The sequence below is a fragment of the Barbus barbus genome (assembly GCF_936440315.1).
Source record: "Barbus barbus genome assembly, chromosome: 8".
Taxonomy (NCBI): domain Eukaryota; kingdom Metazoa; phylum Chordata; class Actinopteri; order Cypriniformes; family Cyprinidae; genus Barbus; species Barbus barbus.
This window is the reverse complement of record NC_136736.1, coordinates 3598563-3613851: the sequence shown is the minus strand read 5'-3', so window position 1 is coordinate 3613851 and position 15289 is coordinate 3598563. Positions and strand designations below refer to the sequence as shown.

Here is a 15289-nt window from a genome sequence, read left to right as displayed (position 1 = left end):
ACAGAGCATAGCCAAATAAGTTATACATTTGCATGTATTTTAAAATTACTTGTTTTCATGCCTAAAAATCAAAACTTCAACTTTTTCCATGACCGTGGGAACCCTGTTTGAGGTGTAATTTCGGCTCTGGCCGCAGATCAGAGACGCTCAAATCAAGTGTTAATAAGTGTGCTGGATGTGATGGTGATTATGTGGGTGTCATCTTACCCTGAGTTCTGACCCCTCTCAAATAATCACGTTCAAGTATCAGAAGCCGTAGGGCAGAGAAAGAGAGCGTAACCCACTGACCTGGCATGTGGATGAAGTAGGCCAGGTACAGGTCCAGCTCCTTGACGGACACTCCGATGTGGTGCGGCTGCACGCACAGGGTGTGGTTGGAGCACTGCGGGGACTTGATCAGTCTCTCTCCGTCGGTGCTCTCCAGCGGGCTCCCCTTGAACAGGATCACCATCACCAGGTCCAGGCGCCAGACCTTGTCGGCTTGCCGCAGGCAGTCGATGCGGCGGATCTTGCCCTTCTGGTCGGGGTTGGACAGCACGCAGCACGGCGGCTTCTTCCCCGTGATGGTGAGCACGAAGTCTTCGCGGAACTCCGGCCGGATGTCCTTGCGCAATTTGGCCAGCAGCCGCGACGCCCACTTCTGCTTGATCTCGGGCTTCTCGCCCAGGAGTTCGTCTTTGACAGCGCGCTCCTCGTCCTTGGACATGCGCTTCTCGTGCTTTTTGAAGTACTTGCGCTTGCGGGCCTGCAGGTTGAACCAGGTGTAGGAGAACGCCCGCACGTGCGGGAGGAGAGCCTCGATGAAGGGATGGAATTCATCCTGGAGGGATGGAGAGAGGGAGGGAGAGACGGGAAGCAGGGGAGAGAAGAGGAGGGAAGGGGAGACGACGTTAGAATCTCGGAGCATGATTCGGCTGTGCTTTGTGAAGGAAGGTACGGAAAACGTGCGAGTGTGCGTTTGCCAGGATGACAAACAAACACACACACACACGTCATAAGCATCACATAATAGACAATGCTATGCTAGATTAGAATTTAGAACAAAAATTCCTAACCAGAGTATATAATAAAAATCTACAGACATGCTATTATGAAAAACAAAACAAAAACACACTGAAATTTTAAGTAACCTCACTTTTTTTCTTCTGCATTTTTTTTTTTATACTGACATTTTTGTGTTCCAAAAAATCCTTTTCTCAGTTCAAAACAGACAATGATGTTTTTGAAGGACAGACGTAAAGAGTCCGCAACAGCTGCTCACTGTCGCTTGTGCCAAACCGCACATCCAACCCCTGCTACCGCACGTCCTGATCCAAACTACATCGCCACACGGCAGACACAGAAGCAGCATGCCACAGACAAAACGCACAAGACATGCAGCAAAACAACTAAATAAAGCATCTGTAGTTACCATTCTGCACTTTCATCATAAACTCTGCTGGCCGAAAAGGAGTGGAAAAATTAGTGAAATGTCTTCTTTGCACTCAGCTCGACACTACATGCCCCGATTATTTAGTGCACAATATCAGAGTTTTTAATGTCGTTTCAAAAGTAAAAAAAATAAAATAACTGAAAAAAATTCTAAAAGTAAAAATTTTGTAAAAATGTCCAGTCGAAGAGGAGAGAAGAAAAATTCTGAAAATCTTGGAGGAGCCAAACAGTGACAGCTCTGGAGATACAAAAACAAGAAATGCAAGAGAGAAATGTTTAACACACAAAACAGGGGAAATGAGAGGGGGAAAAAAAGTTGGGGATTTTGGGGATTTTGCCAGCCACCAAAACCAAAAATTAAATATTACATATGAGCACAAGAAAGCGGACAATGAAATCGCCCATAATGAAAATTAAAAAGTATTGTACTCACTGTTAGAGAAAAAACATACACAAATAAATACAGAAATACCGCAACAAAGAGAAAAAATGTTTGGCAAAGCAGTAAGTGGTGTTTGTTCAGATATGCGTGCTCTGCATTCGACACACAGAGAGCGAGAGATAGACAGAGAATGGGAGATAGACAGAGAGAAAGAGAGAGAGACAGAGAGGGGGGGTAGAGAGTAGTGAATGGAGAGCGCAAAAAAAAACAAAAAACGAGAGAACCAAATCAATGTTGGAAGAGTGCGTACGACCGCTGGCAAACCCGATAGAAGCTTCTTTTTTCCCCTTTTTCCTCTCCAACTCTATCTCTCTCTTCCTCTCCATGCTCTTTTCCTATCCATTGCCTCAGAGTGTGCCAGCGCGAAGCTGAGCCCACCTATTTGGCACCAGGCGCCCGATCACTCAGCCAATACGCACGCTTGAAGGGCTGAATGGGAGGGAGGCAGGGACAGAGGGAGGGTGAAAGAGACGGAGCGAGAGAGCGAGGGGGGAGACAGTGTAGGGTTCGGTCAGTGGCTCCTTACTTTGCCAAATTAACAAGTTCCTATCTTGTGCAACTGCAAAGTGCAGAGCACATTAATTTTACATGCGCCAATCAGCAGCGCCGCCCGTATTCCATTCCCAGTCCAATTTACCTCCATTTTCCCACTCGTCTTCAAGAACCAAGCTCAGATGCACACACGCACTTTAGCCATTTTCACCAATGCACTTGCCATCACCTCCATCGAGCGAGCACACAGCAGTGTCCCCGTTTGCCCCGTCCCCTCCCTCCATTGAGCGGCGTGTGAACACTCGGGCCAGAACTCACAGCAGACGCTACAGACCAGCAGCTGCCTTTAGATTCGGCACACAAACAAAGAGCAAAGAGAGAGACGTCCACAGCAGAACAACATTCTCTCTGAACTTTATCTGAGAACGTGACCACGTCAGATCCGAACGTTTGGACACAATAAAAAGACTTTTTTTTTTAAAAAAACAACAAAGTATTTCGCATTAAAAAGCGTTTATAAGAAAATGTTTTAATAGTTGTGTCCTTAAAAAAACTGAAATCCCTATTCTCCTTAAAATGCTTTTTAGCAAAACAGCAACACTACTCAACAATTACAACTATTAACTAACTTGCCTTGCCAGTATTTTCAACAGTAAGACCAACCATCAAAAAAAATTTAATTTTATTAAAGAAATGTATTTATATTTTTCATTTAGCATTAAGTATTGTTCACCAAAAAATTATTTAAATGCCAAATAATAGCCCAACCTAAATAAAAAAGTTTCAAAATTATATATATTATATATATATATATAATATGAAGTATTCTTTACCTATAATAATAATAATAATATTTTGCAATAAAATTCTAGAAATTTAGAAATTATACTGTTATAAGGAACTCCATGACAGATTCAAGTTTATATAGACATCCTTTAACAGGAAAACACTGACATACTGCGATTACTTAAGTCAAGTCTGCTTTATTGTCAATTCTTCCACATGTACGGCCTTCAATTCAATTAAATTCAATTCAAGTCAATTCTTCCATAACCCTTTTGAATCCATTCTAACCGATGCAGCCAAGACTAGTGCAAATCAATCTTGCAATTTCAACGTCCTCATATAAGTTAGCCAGCTACCATGTTCAAATATTTAAAACAGCAGGATTTGCAAACCAATATTCAATACATTGCTGAAAACCAAATGTTAAAGTTTGCAACGGCACATGTACATTATCAACAAACACCAGATGTAATGACAACACAACATTGGTCACGGTTTCATGAACCGGCCTGAAACGCTCTCACACCGACCACGAGCCGTAGCACACAAAACATTCAATGATTAAATCATGCACCAAACTATATACAACATACTAAAGGAATTCAGTCAATCCCTGTTTGCAATGATCCGTACACAGAGCCAGGGAAATCGCTACCTTGAGCAGATTCGTATCAAGTGATTTAATCTGGTTTAATCCCTACAATGAGTTTATGCAACATATGCCACTCTCTCAGGGCTACGCGACACCTTAGGGCGACCAGCCGAGACCACCGGGTGAAGCAGCCTCATTCTCAAAGCAACTCACTGCAGACTATTCTGCAGTTGCCAGTAGGCGCCTGCTATGTAAATGCAGCGTTTCCTAACAAGCAAAGCCAAGCGTCAGGTTGATGTGTCATTTTGTTTGTGAATATTCCATTGGCTTGCAATTCACTTTGCATAATTCCAATCCAAATTAAAGGAAAGTTCTACACAATTCATATCAGTTGACTGTGTGCAAAGCAAGGTGTCTTGGTATTTTGTTTTGCCTACATTTTGTAGGCAAAACTGCAATCATTCTGCATGTTGTTACAGTTCGTATCTGATTTGGTTTGACAGACTACATGGATTTTGTGTCTGACATTTATTTCCATGAAATAATTTCCATGTCTGCAAACAGAGTTTGAAAGGGTCTACGTTAAATGACCTGAAAAAGTATCAGTAACAAGTTCATTGTTCTTGCATGAATCATTAGTTGAATGATTGCAGCTAATTTGACATCATTTTGGATGAAGCAAAGTTTATGACAGCATGAATTTTGCGTTGTTATCATGAGATTAAATTAGTATGCAAGCCATAAACGGCATATAAAGCAAGCTTGCTGGATCTGTTCCTTTTTCAAACTCTTTTATACCACAGCAGCCTCTCTTATCTTTGTATGACACTCTCCTCTCTAAACAGCGACCTTTGTTTTACGCAAGAAAGAAAGGAGAGCGCTAGAGGAAGATAAAAAAAAAATTTGAGAAAGAAAGAGACAAAAAAAGCGAGATTTCTAGGAAAGGCTGTCTCACTCAGCTGCGGACTGCTTGTGTGTTTTTGTTTCTATGGCAAGGCCTACTTCTTCCTGAGAAAGAGAGAAAATTATCCTTAAAAGACCTGTTACTAGGCTATATATTACACCACAGTACACAGGAATCCCATAAAGTTCAGAGTCCTACCATATTTGATCAAATTTCTACTCTGATGGGATTTTTTTATTCTGGGGGCTCATCAAATGTCTTAATCATTTTGAAACATTTTAGTTTGTGTGGTTGCCCTTTTTGTTTTATAGCCAATGTCAAGTCTTTAACTGACTGACATAAGAAAACAGGCATAATTGTGACTCAAAAGTGTCTTTTTATTTTACATAACACTGACAAAGAAAACAAATACAATGGCAATAACGACTACAATTTGTTCCTCGTAAAGAAAGACTTATAAAATATATACCATACCTCTGGCCTTCAGTCTATTCTTTTAAGATGAATGTGTTTTATTATTTTCCGTTGCTTTCTTTTCTTTAAATTTTAGAAACAATATATGATTTTCTAAGTCGCCTAATGTGACGGACCTGTGAACCTCTAACGGTTTTTTTTTTAAATCGCGTTGGCGGGAGCTTGAGCTCCTTCACTCTGGCGCGAGACAGGAAAAAGGCTGCGGATGGAGCGAAGCAGACGCTCGCGCGGCTGATGAGCGAGAGCCGAGAAATATGACATGAACTAGGGAATTTTTGCAAGAAATATTTTCCACAAAATATAATGAAACTTGTATGAACATCCCTTCACAACAGGAGGAAAAAAGAGCTCTTCCTCAGCCTACAATAAAAGGTCAAACCTATTCGTAGGCTATAGATCACTATAGAACATATCAACACCATAATTTTTTTTCGAGTTTTAAAGTATAAAAATAGACAAAACGAAATCGAATATATCAAAGAAATTAGGTTTACGATAGCTTATCTATAGCCTATTTTCCGGGAACCTGCCGAAATAGCGTAACCTATACCATCTGGGATATCATGTAACAAATGCAAAAAAAAAAATTTGGTATTAAAATATTTTTAAAACAATATTTATGTGCCCTTTGTGCATCCTATCCATATTTCATCTAAACCTAATTTAATAACTAATTTATTTAACTTTCCGTCCACTGCCAAATCGTGTTGAATTCAAGGCAGACTAGGGCGTTAAAAAAAATGTCTTTTTTGTTTTGTATTAGGCTACACTATTTTTTTAAACTTCGTCATATAATATCTTCGCTATTACTATTAAACTAGTATTTAATGTTTAAATATGCATCTTAAAATCTACCATTTATAAGGACAACCAGTCCAAACATATTTTAAGTTGTAAAACAAAAAATCATTAATCTACGATCTAAACACTTTAATTTTTAATAGGTCTGTCTGCTACATCACGTGATAATATGTCTCTCATATAGGCTAAATAACATGCATAAATAGAGCCAAACGTTAGCTTTAGCAAAGAAAATATTTTTTCGTCAGGCTATGCAAAAAGAAAGCAAGCAGCTCGTAAAGCATATAACCTGAAAATAAATGAAAATAAGTAAATTATTTTTATTTACAAATCAGAGACGGCTAAAACAAACCCGTTCTCTAAGAGGTGTTTTGGAGCTGCGGTGCTTTATGTGGAATTAATTCAGTTTTATAAACGGACGGTCCATGATGTGAAAATCTGGGAGTAATTTATGTGATTTCAGCTCCACGGGTAAATATTCTTAATGCATACAGAAAAGCTGTTGAGATGCATTTTGCTTAAGAAAAAAAAAACACCTGAGGCACCTTTTGAGGTTTTTCTGATTGTCACCTAGCTTTTTTGTAAAGTCAAAAACTAATTATTTTTCACTTTATTATAGTTTTACATATCACCATTTTTTTTTTTTAAAGAAAAACAGAGTAGCCTAAATAAATGCCAAAAGAGGACCACCTGAAAGTTATTCAATAGGCCTAAATTAACAGTAAATTTGATATTATCATAGGCCTATAAACATTTAGATGCGAGTTGGATTCTCTAATCTAGCCAACTACAGTTTGTTCAGGTGTCAGCCTGTCTATTAGCCTACATGAGCCTAGCTGTAAGTATAATAACATTCTGATTTCTATTTAGAGAGGCCTATTAAATACCGTTATGAAAGTAGAAGCATTCATCATATGAATGAGGGTGTTTCCGTCCGCGGGAACATGTGTCGGTATAGCTCAGAGAACTGGACTGGGGGTGAGATCAGTCAGCAGACTGATGAAGTGTAAACTGGAAAAAATGCAGAGACGAGCACGGCGTGACACCACAGCATTGAGCCGCTTACGCAGCGACTAAATACAACCGCCCCGAGCCTCCGACTGCCCAACCACACCAAATACTGACACTGCCTGTGAGCTCACTGCACTCTCCCCTCTATGTGTGTGTGTGTGTGTGTGTGTGTGTGTGTGAGAGAGAGAAAAATACTACTTAAAAGATATAGAAAATGGTTGTCTTGAGAAATCGCACCTGTTTCTGTGACAGTCCCATCTGTAAACTGTTTCATGAATGTGCTGATTTAATTCAGTGGCTCTATCAAAAGTCTCTGATGTAAGCTACATCAGTTTCATTTGACTCTGAATAAACAATAAAACATAAAAAACTTTAAAGTTCATTAAAGTATTTTTCTTCTCTCTGTTCAGAGAAAGGCATCGGCAAGAGCAATGTCCTCAAGCAAAACCGCCCCCCCTCCATACTACTACACAACATAAAACGCAACCAAAATCAAATGCATCAATGTAAATAAGATGCAACTGTAAGCAAGTCTATGCATCAAAACGCCACACATATAAATCCAACGACTAACAAACACTTCTATCAGGGTCAGTTGCCAACGACAGAAACTCATATTTACATGGAAGAGCCTTATAATTTGTCGTTGTCTGGTTCAAACACAACATAAGACTGACATCCTAGAAGCACCCTGGTACTCAGTTATAAGGAAGTCAGGTTCCAGCACATACATCCAGTCACAACCTGTAAATAACTGCATGTAATTATGGTTGATATTTCAGCAGCTCCAGTGCCAAGTGCTAGGTTTAAACTAGAGATGTTCTGAGCTCCCCACTGCACGCCCCTCCACCCTCGCTTTTATTCTCATTCTTTTCTTTACCTCCGCCACTCGGCGAGGCGAGGTGCCAACCCTTCTCCTAAACTGGGCATTGTGCCCTATCCTTTATGCAAAAGAGGCACCCACCACCTCCTGTCTTTCTGCCACTCTATCTCTCTTTCCATCTTTCTCCCTGACTCTCTCTTCTCTCGGGCCCCACACACATTGGTCATGTCATTTGTCTATTTTCCTGTGATAACTAATTCCCTAAATTTCTGTCACTTCATTTTTAATTATTCTATCAAACAAACTCGTGTTTCACATCTTTTTATGGGAAATCTTCATGCTTTACTGTTTTCACAGATGATATAAATCGTTTTTGCTCACCAGCTTGTATCGTTATGTCACTATTACACCAAACCAAAGATTTCTTCATTAATGAATGTTATAGGCAAATTTTATTTGCATTTGCGTTTAGGGTGTTTACAATAATTGTGCAAAGATCAAACTGACAAACATGCACTAAATACCCACAAACCCTCAGCTAGCAGTTCAAGCATAAACAAATAACACAGTCTCTTCTCTCTCATGCACATTCATCTTGCGACATGGTAAAGTAGGGATTCCCAAACTTTTTTGTCAGCTGATCCACTAATATAATATTTTTACTTGACAAACCCTTTGAGATTTGAAGTTAATATTTCAACTATTTAATAACAAACACTGTTGCTTGTAGCTAAAATATAAGTCATCTATAATTGCTTTCTCCAGTAGAAAAAGTAATCTTGTCTGAATCAGGAGAGAAATACGCACAGATCAAGCACCGTTTACAAGCAAAGAGAGTCGAAAATTGTTCTAAACAAATATGTGGGTGGATTTTGATGTGAGGGAACCACAGGTGGTTGTCTTTTTCATCAGAAGAAGTGTTATTATGGATTATAAACTGGTATTTTGGCAAGAAGCAATGGTTAAAATGCCTTAATGATGGATTTGTTTCTTATAAACACATAGCTTTTCACTTCACAAGATGTTAATTGATGGACTAGAGTCGTGTGGATTACTTGTGGATTATTGTGATGTTTTGTCAGCTGTTTGGACTCTCATTCTGACGGCACCCATTCACTGCAGAGGATCCATTGGTCAGCAAGTGATGTAATGCTAAATTTCTCCAAACCTGTTCCCATGAAGAAAAACTCATCTAAATCTTGGATGGCCTGAGGATGAGTAAAATTTTATTTTTGGGTGTACCATTCCTTTAAGGGTCTCGTGTTCAAGAAACAACTCAAATAACAACTAAAAGTTGCAATACTTGTGTCTTAATATCTTCCCTTTCAAATGTTCGTACTGTAAAGCTATCATTATCCTAGCTATCATTACTCAAGCTTTTATTGTGGCATAATATTGTTGAAATGCTGTAAACTTATGTCCACAAAAATATGTCTCTGAAAACCCTGTGTTATAAGCTGCATGTGTGTAAATGGACAAGGTGCCACTGTTCGCTCTGAAACTTACAATGCAAATAGACTATATACTTCAAGTCAATTGTAGCCTTTGAATTGATCTTGTCTTAAGACTTTAGCATGAAAAAAGACATATGATTTTGTATTACAGTGGGTTGTACCAACTGATTATTTCTACAGCTAGTCAGTGCTGGGCCAAATAGTGCATTTAGACACTATTTTAAAATCTCAGCTACACAGACTCACTCTGCAGCTGCATGGCAGCACATTTACATAAGGTAAACACTGACTCGCTGACTAGTCCACTACTTTTCTGGATGACTAGAGAAAACAAGTAGCCGTGCAAGCCGTAGATCAACAACGCGAACACAAAACACAAATGCCTCACACTCTGTGATGACTGGATGTAATTACATTACAATGGCAAAGGTGAAAGTGAATGACCACTAGCTGTATAACACGCTCACACATATGCACAATGAGGTACAATGCCTGTGAGGACACCCTTTGTTGAAGAGAAAATAGAGGAGCGTGTGTATGAGTATTTGATAGATTGGTAGACAAAACCTCTCTCTCTATTATATATATTATATATATATATAAATAAAATAAATGATGCTCATGTATAAGCAGTTGATTATGTAAAGACTCCATATATCACAGTATTGTAAAGCTGAAAATTTAGTATCACAGGAATAAATTAGATAACAATATAAAACAGTTCATTTTAAATTATAATAATATTTTACAATATTACAGTTTCTATATTTTGTCTAAATAAAAGCAGCCTGGCGAGCAGATGAGACTTAAACAGACCTTCAACTTTTTTACAGTAATATATAAAAACTGACACTTTGACTGCTGCATAAAATTCCAAGTTCAGAAATCGTTTCCGTGTCAGTATTTGTCTCATCTGTCAGCCGCTTTCTCTCATTAAGAGCTGTCCAGCATTAGTTCTGTCAGTTCAGGACAGGTGCAGTGGTAATGAGAGGGTAACACTGCATGCACTGAGGGCTTTCCCATTATAGTAAGCTTAATCCAGGGAGAGGGAATGTGTGTGTGTGTGTGTACATACTGCAGCTGGGGTAAGAATGCGTGTGTTTATAAGTGAGAAGGAGAAAGTGTTGTTTGTGTGTTTTCTAGCATTTTGCAAGTGCATTAGAGTTCTGCCCAAAATACATACATATATACATATACACATATACATAAATATACATATATATACACATGCATATATATAAAAATATACACACACATACATTCATACATACACATATATACATACTGCAGTTGTTCTTCTCATGACAACCACAACCATCGTTGTCATCATCATCATCCACTCACAAAAAGCTTTCTAGGGCTTGGAAACAAAATCTGAAACAGCTGGAGCTTTTTAGAGAGCCCTGAGAACACAACCAGAGCCAGAAAGAGTTTCTCCATACACGTCAAGATGTTACCACCTCATTTGTGGTCTCTCAAAACGAAACCTAGAGGCAACTGGATGGACAGAAGCAAGAGAGACAAAGACTAAATGCTGTACAAATAAAATCGTAAGGTAAAAAGGCAAAATAAATAAATACATTAATTTGGTGCGAACACATGCAAAACTTGGCAATGTCTGTTCCATGGCATTGTGGGTGGTTGCGAGGGCCGTCTGGGGTGCATTTCCCGAAAGCAACTATGGTCTCAAGTTCAGTCGTTGCCAATAGTAATCAATGGAACTAACAACCATACTTGGCTTACAATGGTTTTGGGAAACGCACACCAGGTTAATTTCTAGGTATTTTTTACTGGTTCAAGTCAAATTAGCCTGTTTCTGTCATTTTGTAATCCACTGATATGGTGCGGAAATCCATTTAATTGAACTCTAAAGGTCATTGCACACCGAGTCCGAAATTTCCGTCCAAAATTTTTGCACATTAAAAAATAGACACGACCTCATGTTGTGTTAGTCACGTTTACACACTGCCTCCTAAACTTTCGTCTGTCATAAAATTCAGATCAGGTTCGATTTTCTGCGTTTTCGCATCTGTAGCAAGCATTTTGATAGGAAAGGATGACGAATACAAAAGGAAAAACGCATGCGAAAATTTCAGACTCAGTGTGAAAGGGCCTTAAATATTATCAATATATCATTCACTGGCTAAAAAACAATCACTAAGACAAACGCAGCATGACGGTATCTATGTCTGTAGCACAAACTGAATTTAATTTAATATAGGCATGAGGAATGTATGAGGAAGAGTACTTACCAGCAGCACTAATTAGATAATTAGTTTTACACAAAGTAAAGAGGAAGTTACAAAGAGATTTTAAGAAACAGTTACTGCAGTCAAAAAGTTAAAGGGGTCATCGAATGCGAAATGCACTGTGGTTTGAACATAAATGTGTGTTGGCAGTGTGTGTAAACAACCACCCTATAATGATAAAAAAAAATTGATTTTTTATCTTTTAAAATCATTACCCCTTTCTCAAATCAAGCCATTCTCAGCTTCTTGTCTGTGTGACGTCACGATAGTTGATTAACAGTAGCGTTTCAGCACAGACTGGACTGGTGTCTTACCTTAGACCCGCCCTGAGTGAGCTGTCATCAGTCCGCCATTATTTCGACGTCGGAGCAGATATAGACAAGAATGATTGCTAAGCGATTGAAGTGTTTTGTTGTTGGATGTAATAATGAACATAGCAGTCATCATTTACTCTCGACATCTGAGCCACTGAAGACGCAGTGGATTACGTTTGTTTGTGAAGGGAATGCGTCCCCGATCTACCCATGTTCACGCAAATCATTCGTGATCCAGCTTCACCTACAGAAGAAGTGAGTATATGGTTTGCAAATCGCCTTTCCTAATAACGTGCTAGTTAGCAAGTTTCACGATGAATAGAGAGAGAGCGGCTCGGAAGAGAGGGGCAGGGTCAGCAGAGCTCATTTGCATTTAAAGCGGCATGCAAGAAAACAGCTTGCTCTGAAAAAAGCTGTTTTTGACAGGGTAAAAAGGGTGTTTTACACTATCGTTGGGAAACTTTAACCAAAGTATGTTATAGACTTTTCATTAAGACCCTAAAGAATCATATCAATTTGTGGAAAATGGGCATCCGATGACCCCTTTAAGCATTTTAAAAGGTATTTAGAGTTATTCTACAGCACAACCTCTTCCTCCATCTTGTCTTGATGGAGGAGCTCTCCAGAGCGCAGAGATATAAATCCAATGCACACGTTAGAACCTGATGTTTGCTCAGGTCTCATGGTCCTGACACCTGTGGGAAGGTACGCTCACAAAAACATAAATAAAAAGAGTTGACCGGCTTACTCTTCTACAAACACATTCAGGACTAATTATGCTGCTTCTTGATTTTTCATACTGCCAGGAGGTTTATTGTTGATACTGCATACACAAATATAGCGGTTGTAAAGCTGGTCCGAACTGCACTGAAAGAAAATTTGGTTTAGGAATGTTTATTTAGAAATTGTTAGTAATTTTTTTACATAATTACATTATGTAATTACTGAATTACATACGAAATGTTAAGTAACACACCGAATTAAGCATGACAATTTGAAGTATAAAAACTGAAATGGTATTTTTTTTTTAAAAGTGTGCATGAGCAAGACTTACAATGAATCATACCAAAAGGGAGGAAACATGAGAGAAAATGTGAAATTGAGAGAGGGAGGGATCATAGTCTCTCTGGACATAAGAAAAATGCTAGCTTGGTGAGACCGACTCGACATAGGTTAACCAAAACACAACCCTTCTATAATAAACTTAAAGGAATAGTTCACCAGAAAGATGACTTGTAACAATTCTAAGTCATTCCTTCTTCAGTGGAAGGCATTGTATGCTAAAGTGATTTTTCAGTATGTCTTTTTAATTTTTTTGAAAGAAACAATATAATACATTTTTAAAATTACTCAGATGAGTAAATGATGAAAGAATCTTCATTTTTAGGTGAACTTTTTCAGTAAGCGTCTGCTCTAGAAGCTCAATGCACAATTTGTCCGGTCAAAGAACAGAGAAGTTCTTCGCCGAAGCACCCAAGGGCCTGATCCAGTTTCTTCCGTTGAGCCCTTTGTGGGATTTTACCCAGCACATTCACAGCACTTCGAGCTCCAGCGCTGAAAATCAACAACAGTACAAAAACGTCTTTAAATGTTGATGGGGTGTGGCAATGGATGTATGCCAGAGAACAAAATTTGGGAGTAAAAATTACACTACGCTCTGTCCCGGCCCCTTAGCAGACTGTATGAAACGCACAATGTTGTGTTTCTGAGTTCCTTACTCGCTAAGATAAGATGAACAAAATACCTAAACCCTGCAAGGTGCATTACAGGAGCATGAGACATTGATCAAACCGATAATATCTGGCAACCGTACAATTCAGATGCATTCCATAGGACTGCGGCCACAGAGAAGACTAGTGAAGTTCTTGAGATCCCAAGACAGAACTTGGCAACCTGAAGAGCCTCTAAGTAGGATAATATGGTTAACATTCCTTTGCATCCCCTTAAGAAATCCAATATGTGCATATCAATGCTTCTACCCGAGGCCTTACCTCTCAGATACAATGAAAGAAAACACTCACACTAGCCAGCTAATGTAATTAGGGCGGGAAATCAAGATTTAAAAAAAATAAAATACTGAAACAGAATGATTTATGTCTGCCGATGTGCACTCTACACTGTACTGGAATGCTGCTACTGAATCTACAGCACTACTGTAAAAACAAATAGTTTTGTTCGTGTTGTAAGCCGTTTGTTTTGTATAATGCAAAACGATACAAAACACAAATAGATTTTATTGCAACGTGCTTGCTGATTGCATGCTATACATGCCATTTGTTTGCATTGCAGGCGGGGTATAGGATCTGCAATGTACACATCAATTATATTCAATTTGCTTGTCTAAATATTAAGTATTCAAAATATTTATATATGATTTACATGTTAAAATCACTTCAATGACACTGTTCTGAAAAAATTAAAAGCGTCTTTCAAAAACTGACCTACACTCTTAAAAAGAAAGGTTTCACAGAGATGCCACAGAAGAACGAGCCTATTTTGGTTCCCCAAAGAACCTATCAATGAACAATTAAAAAAAAAACAAAAAAAAACATTTTTTAAGAGTGTACAAGTAACAATAAATTGTTTAAAAAACTAGCTATAACAGAGCATAAAGAAAGTTCCACAAGTACAAATCTCATCCGTTTTCATTGATCTTTAGGAACAACATAAAATAGCCAATTTTACGAAATTACGAATTCACACTTGTGGCTTATACATATTTTAAAGCCAAATTCCCCATCAAAAACAACAATACTCATAGCCCACCAAGAAACTAATAATGCAACAAAAATCTGAGACGTGACCACCCACTCCATTCACCATCAAACAGCTAATTTGTGTATTTCTTAATATTTTGCAATAAATTTGATAAAATAAGCCAATTTTTATACTCAGAATTAAAGGCTACAACTCAACAAGTGCATCAGTGCATTTCTAATTCACTCAGTCTTGGTCATCTTTCTGCATTTCAATACTTTGTTTTAATTCAAATCATCACGATTCGTCTCAGAGCTTGTTGGTTTGGTTCATGGCTTAAGGAATTGATCCCCATGCAGAAAAATATTTCCGAAAACAAGGCCGCTGAAAAAGGCTTCCGTCAACGTCTCAATTGTTGGTTACTGCATATTTTAAACCCAAATGAATTATCCGGTCATTTTATTCACTGTCCATTTTCTAAAAGTGGCCCCCGAGCTGTGTAACCTGAGCATAGAGTCTCTACAAAGAGAACAACGAGTGCTTCCAATAGAGGAGATAAGGACAACATGTTAACATAATAAAAGAAAAAAAGCTGGCTTCCAAAAGTTCCTTATCGTACAGGTAAACTAGCACCGTGCTCATGCTAATGCTCAGGATCAGTATCTAACCTCGGCTGTAGAATTAGTCTAACATCTTTTACTGATCCCAGAACATCCCTCCACCAATATCCTGTGATCTCTTTCTATTACGAAATGCTCATGAATCAACTGATCCGACGCCAGCTGTAATGAGCTGATGACATCATCACAAACTCCTCTG

At 38.6% G+C, this 15289-nt stretch overlaps 1 protein-coding gene across 38 annotated transcripts in view; it reads right to left on the bottom strand.

Annotated features, from left to right (window-relative positions):
* LOC306874034 (nuclear factor 1 X-type-like) overlaps positions 1–15289 on the bottom strand; it is a 103981-nt gene that overhangs the window by 55458 nt on the left and 33234 nt on the right. For 35 of the 38 annotated variants that reach the window (XM_079423724.1, XM_079423710.1, XM_079423721.1 and 32 more), the window contains one exon: positions 289–820. In XM_079423724.1, the coding sequence (XP_079279850.1) occupies positions 289–820 (532 nt within the window). Of the gene's footprint in view, positions 1–288; positions 821–1411; positions 2231–15289 lie in introns of those variants that run through there. The other 3 variants (XM_079423736.1, XM_079423737.1, XM_079423716.1) reach the window with 2 other exon arrangements.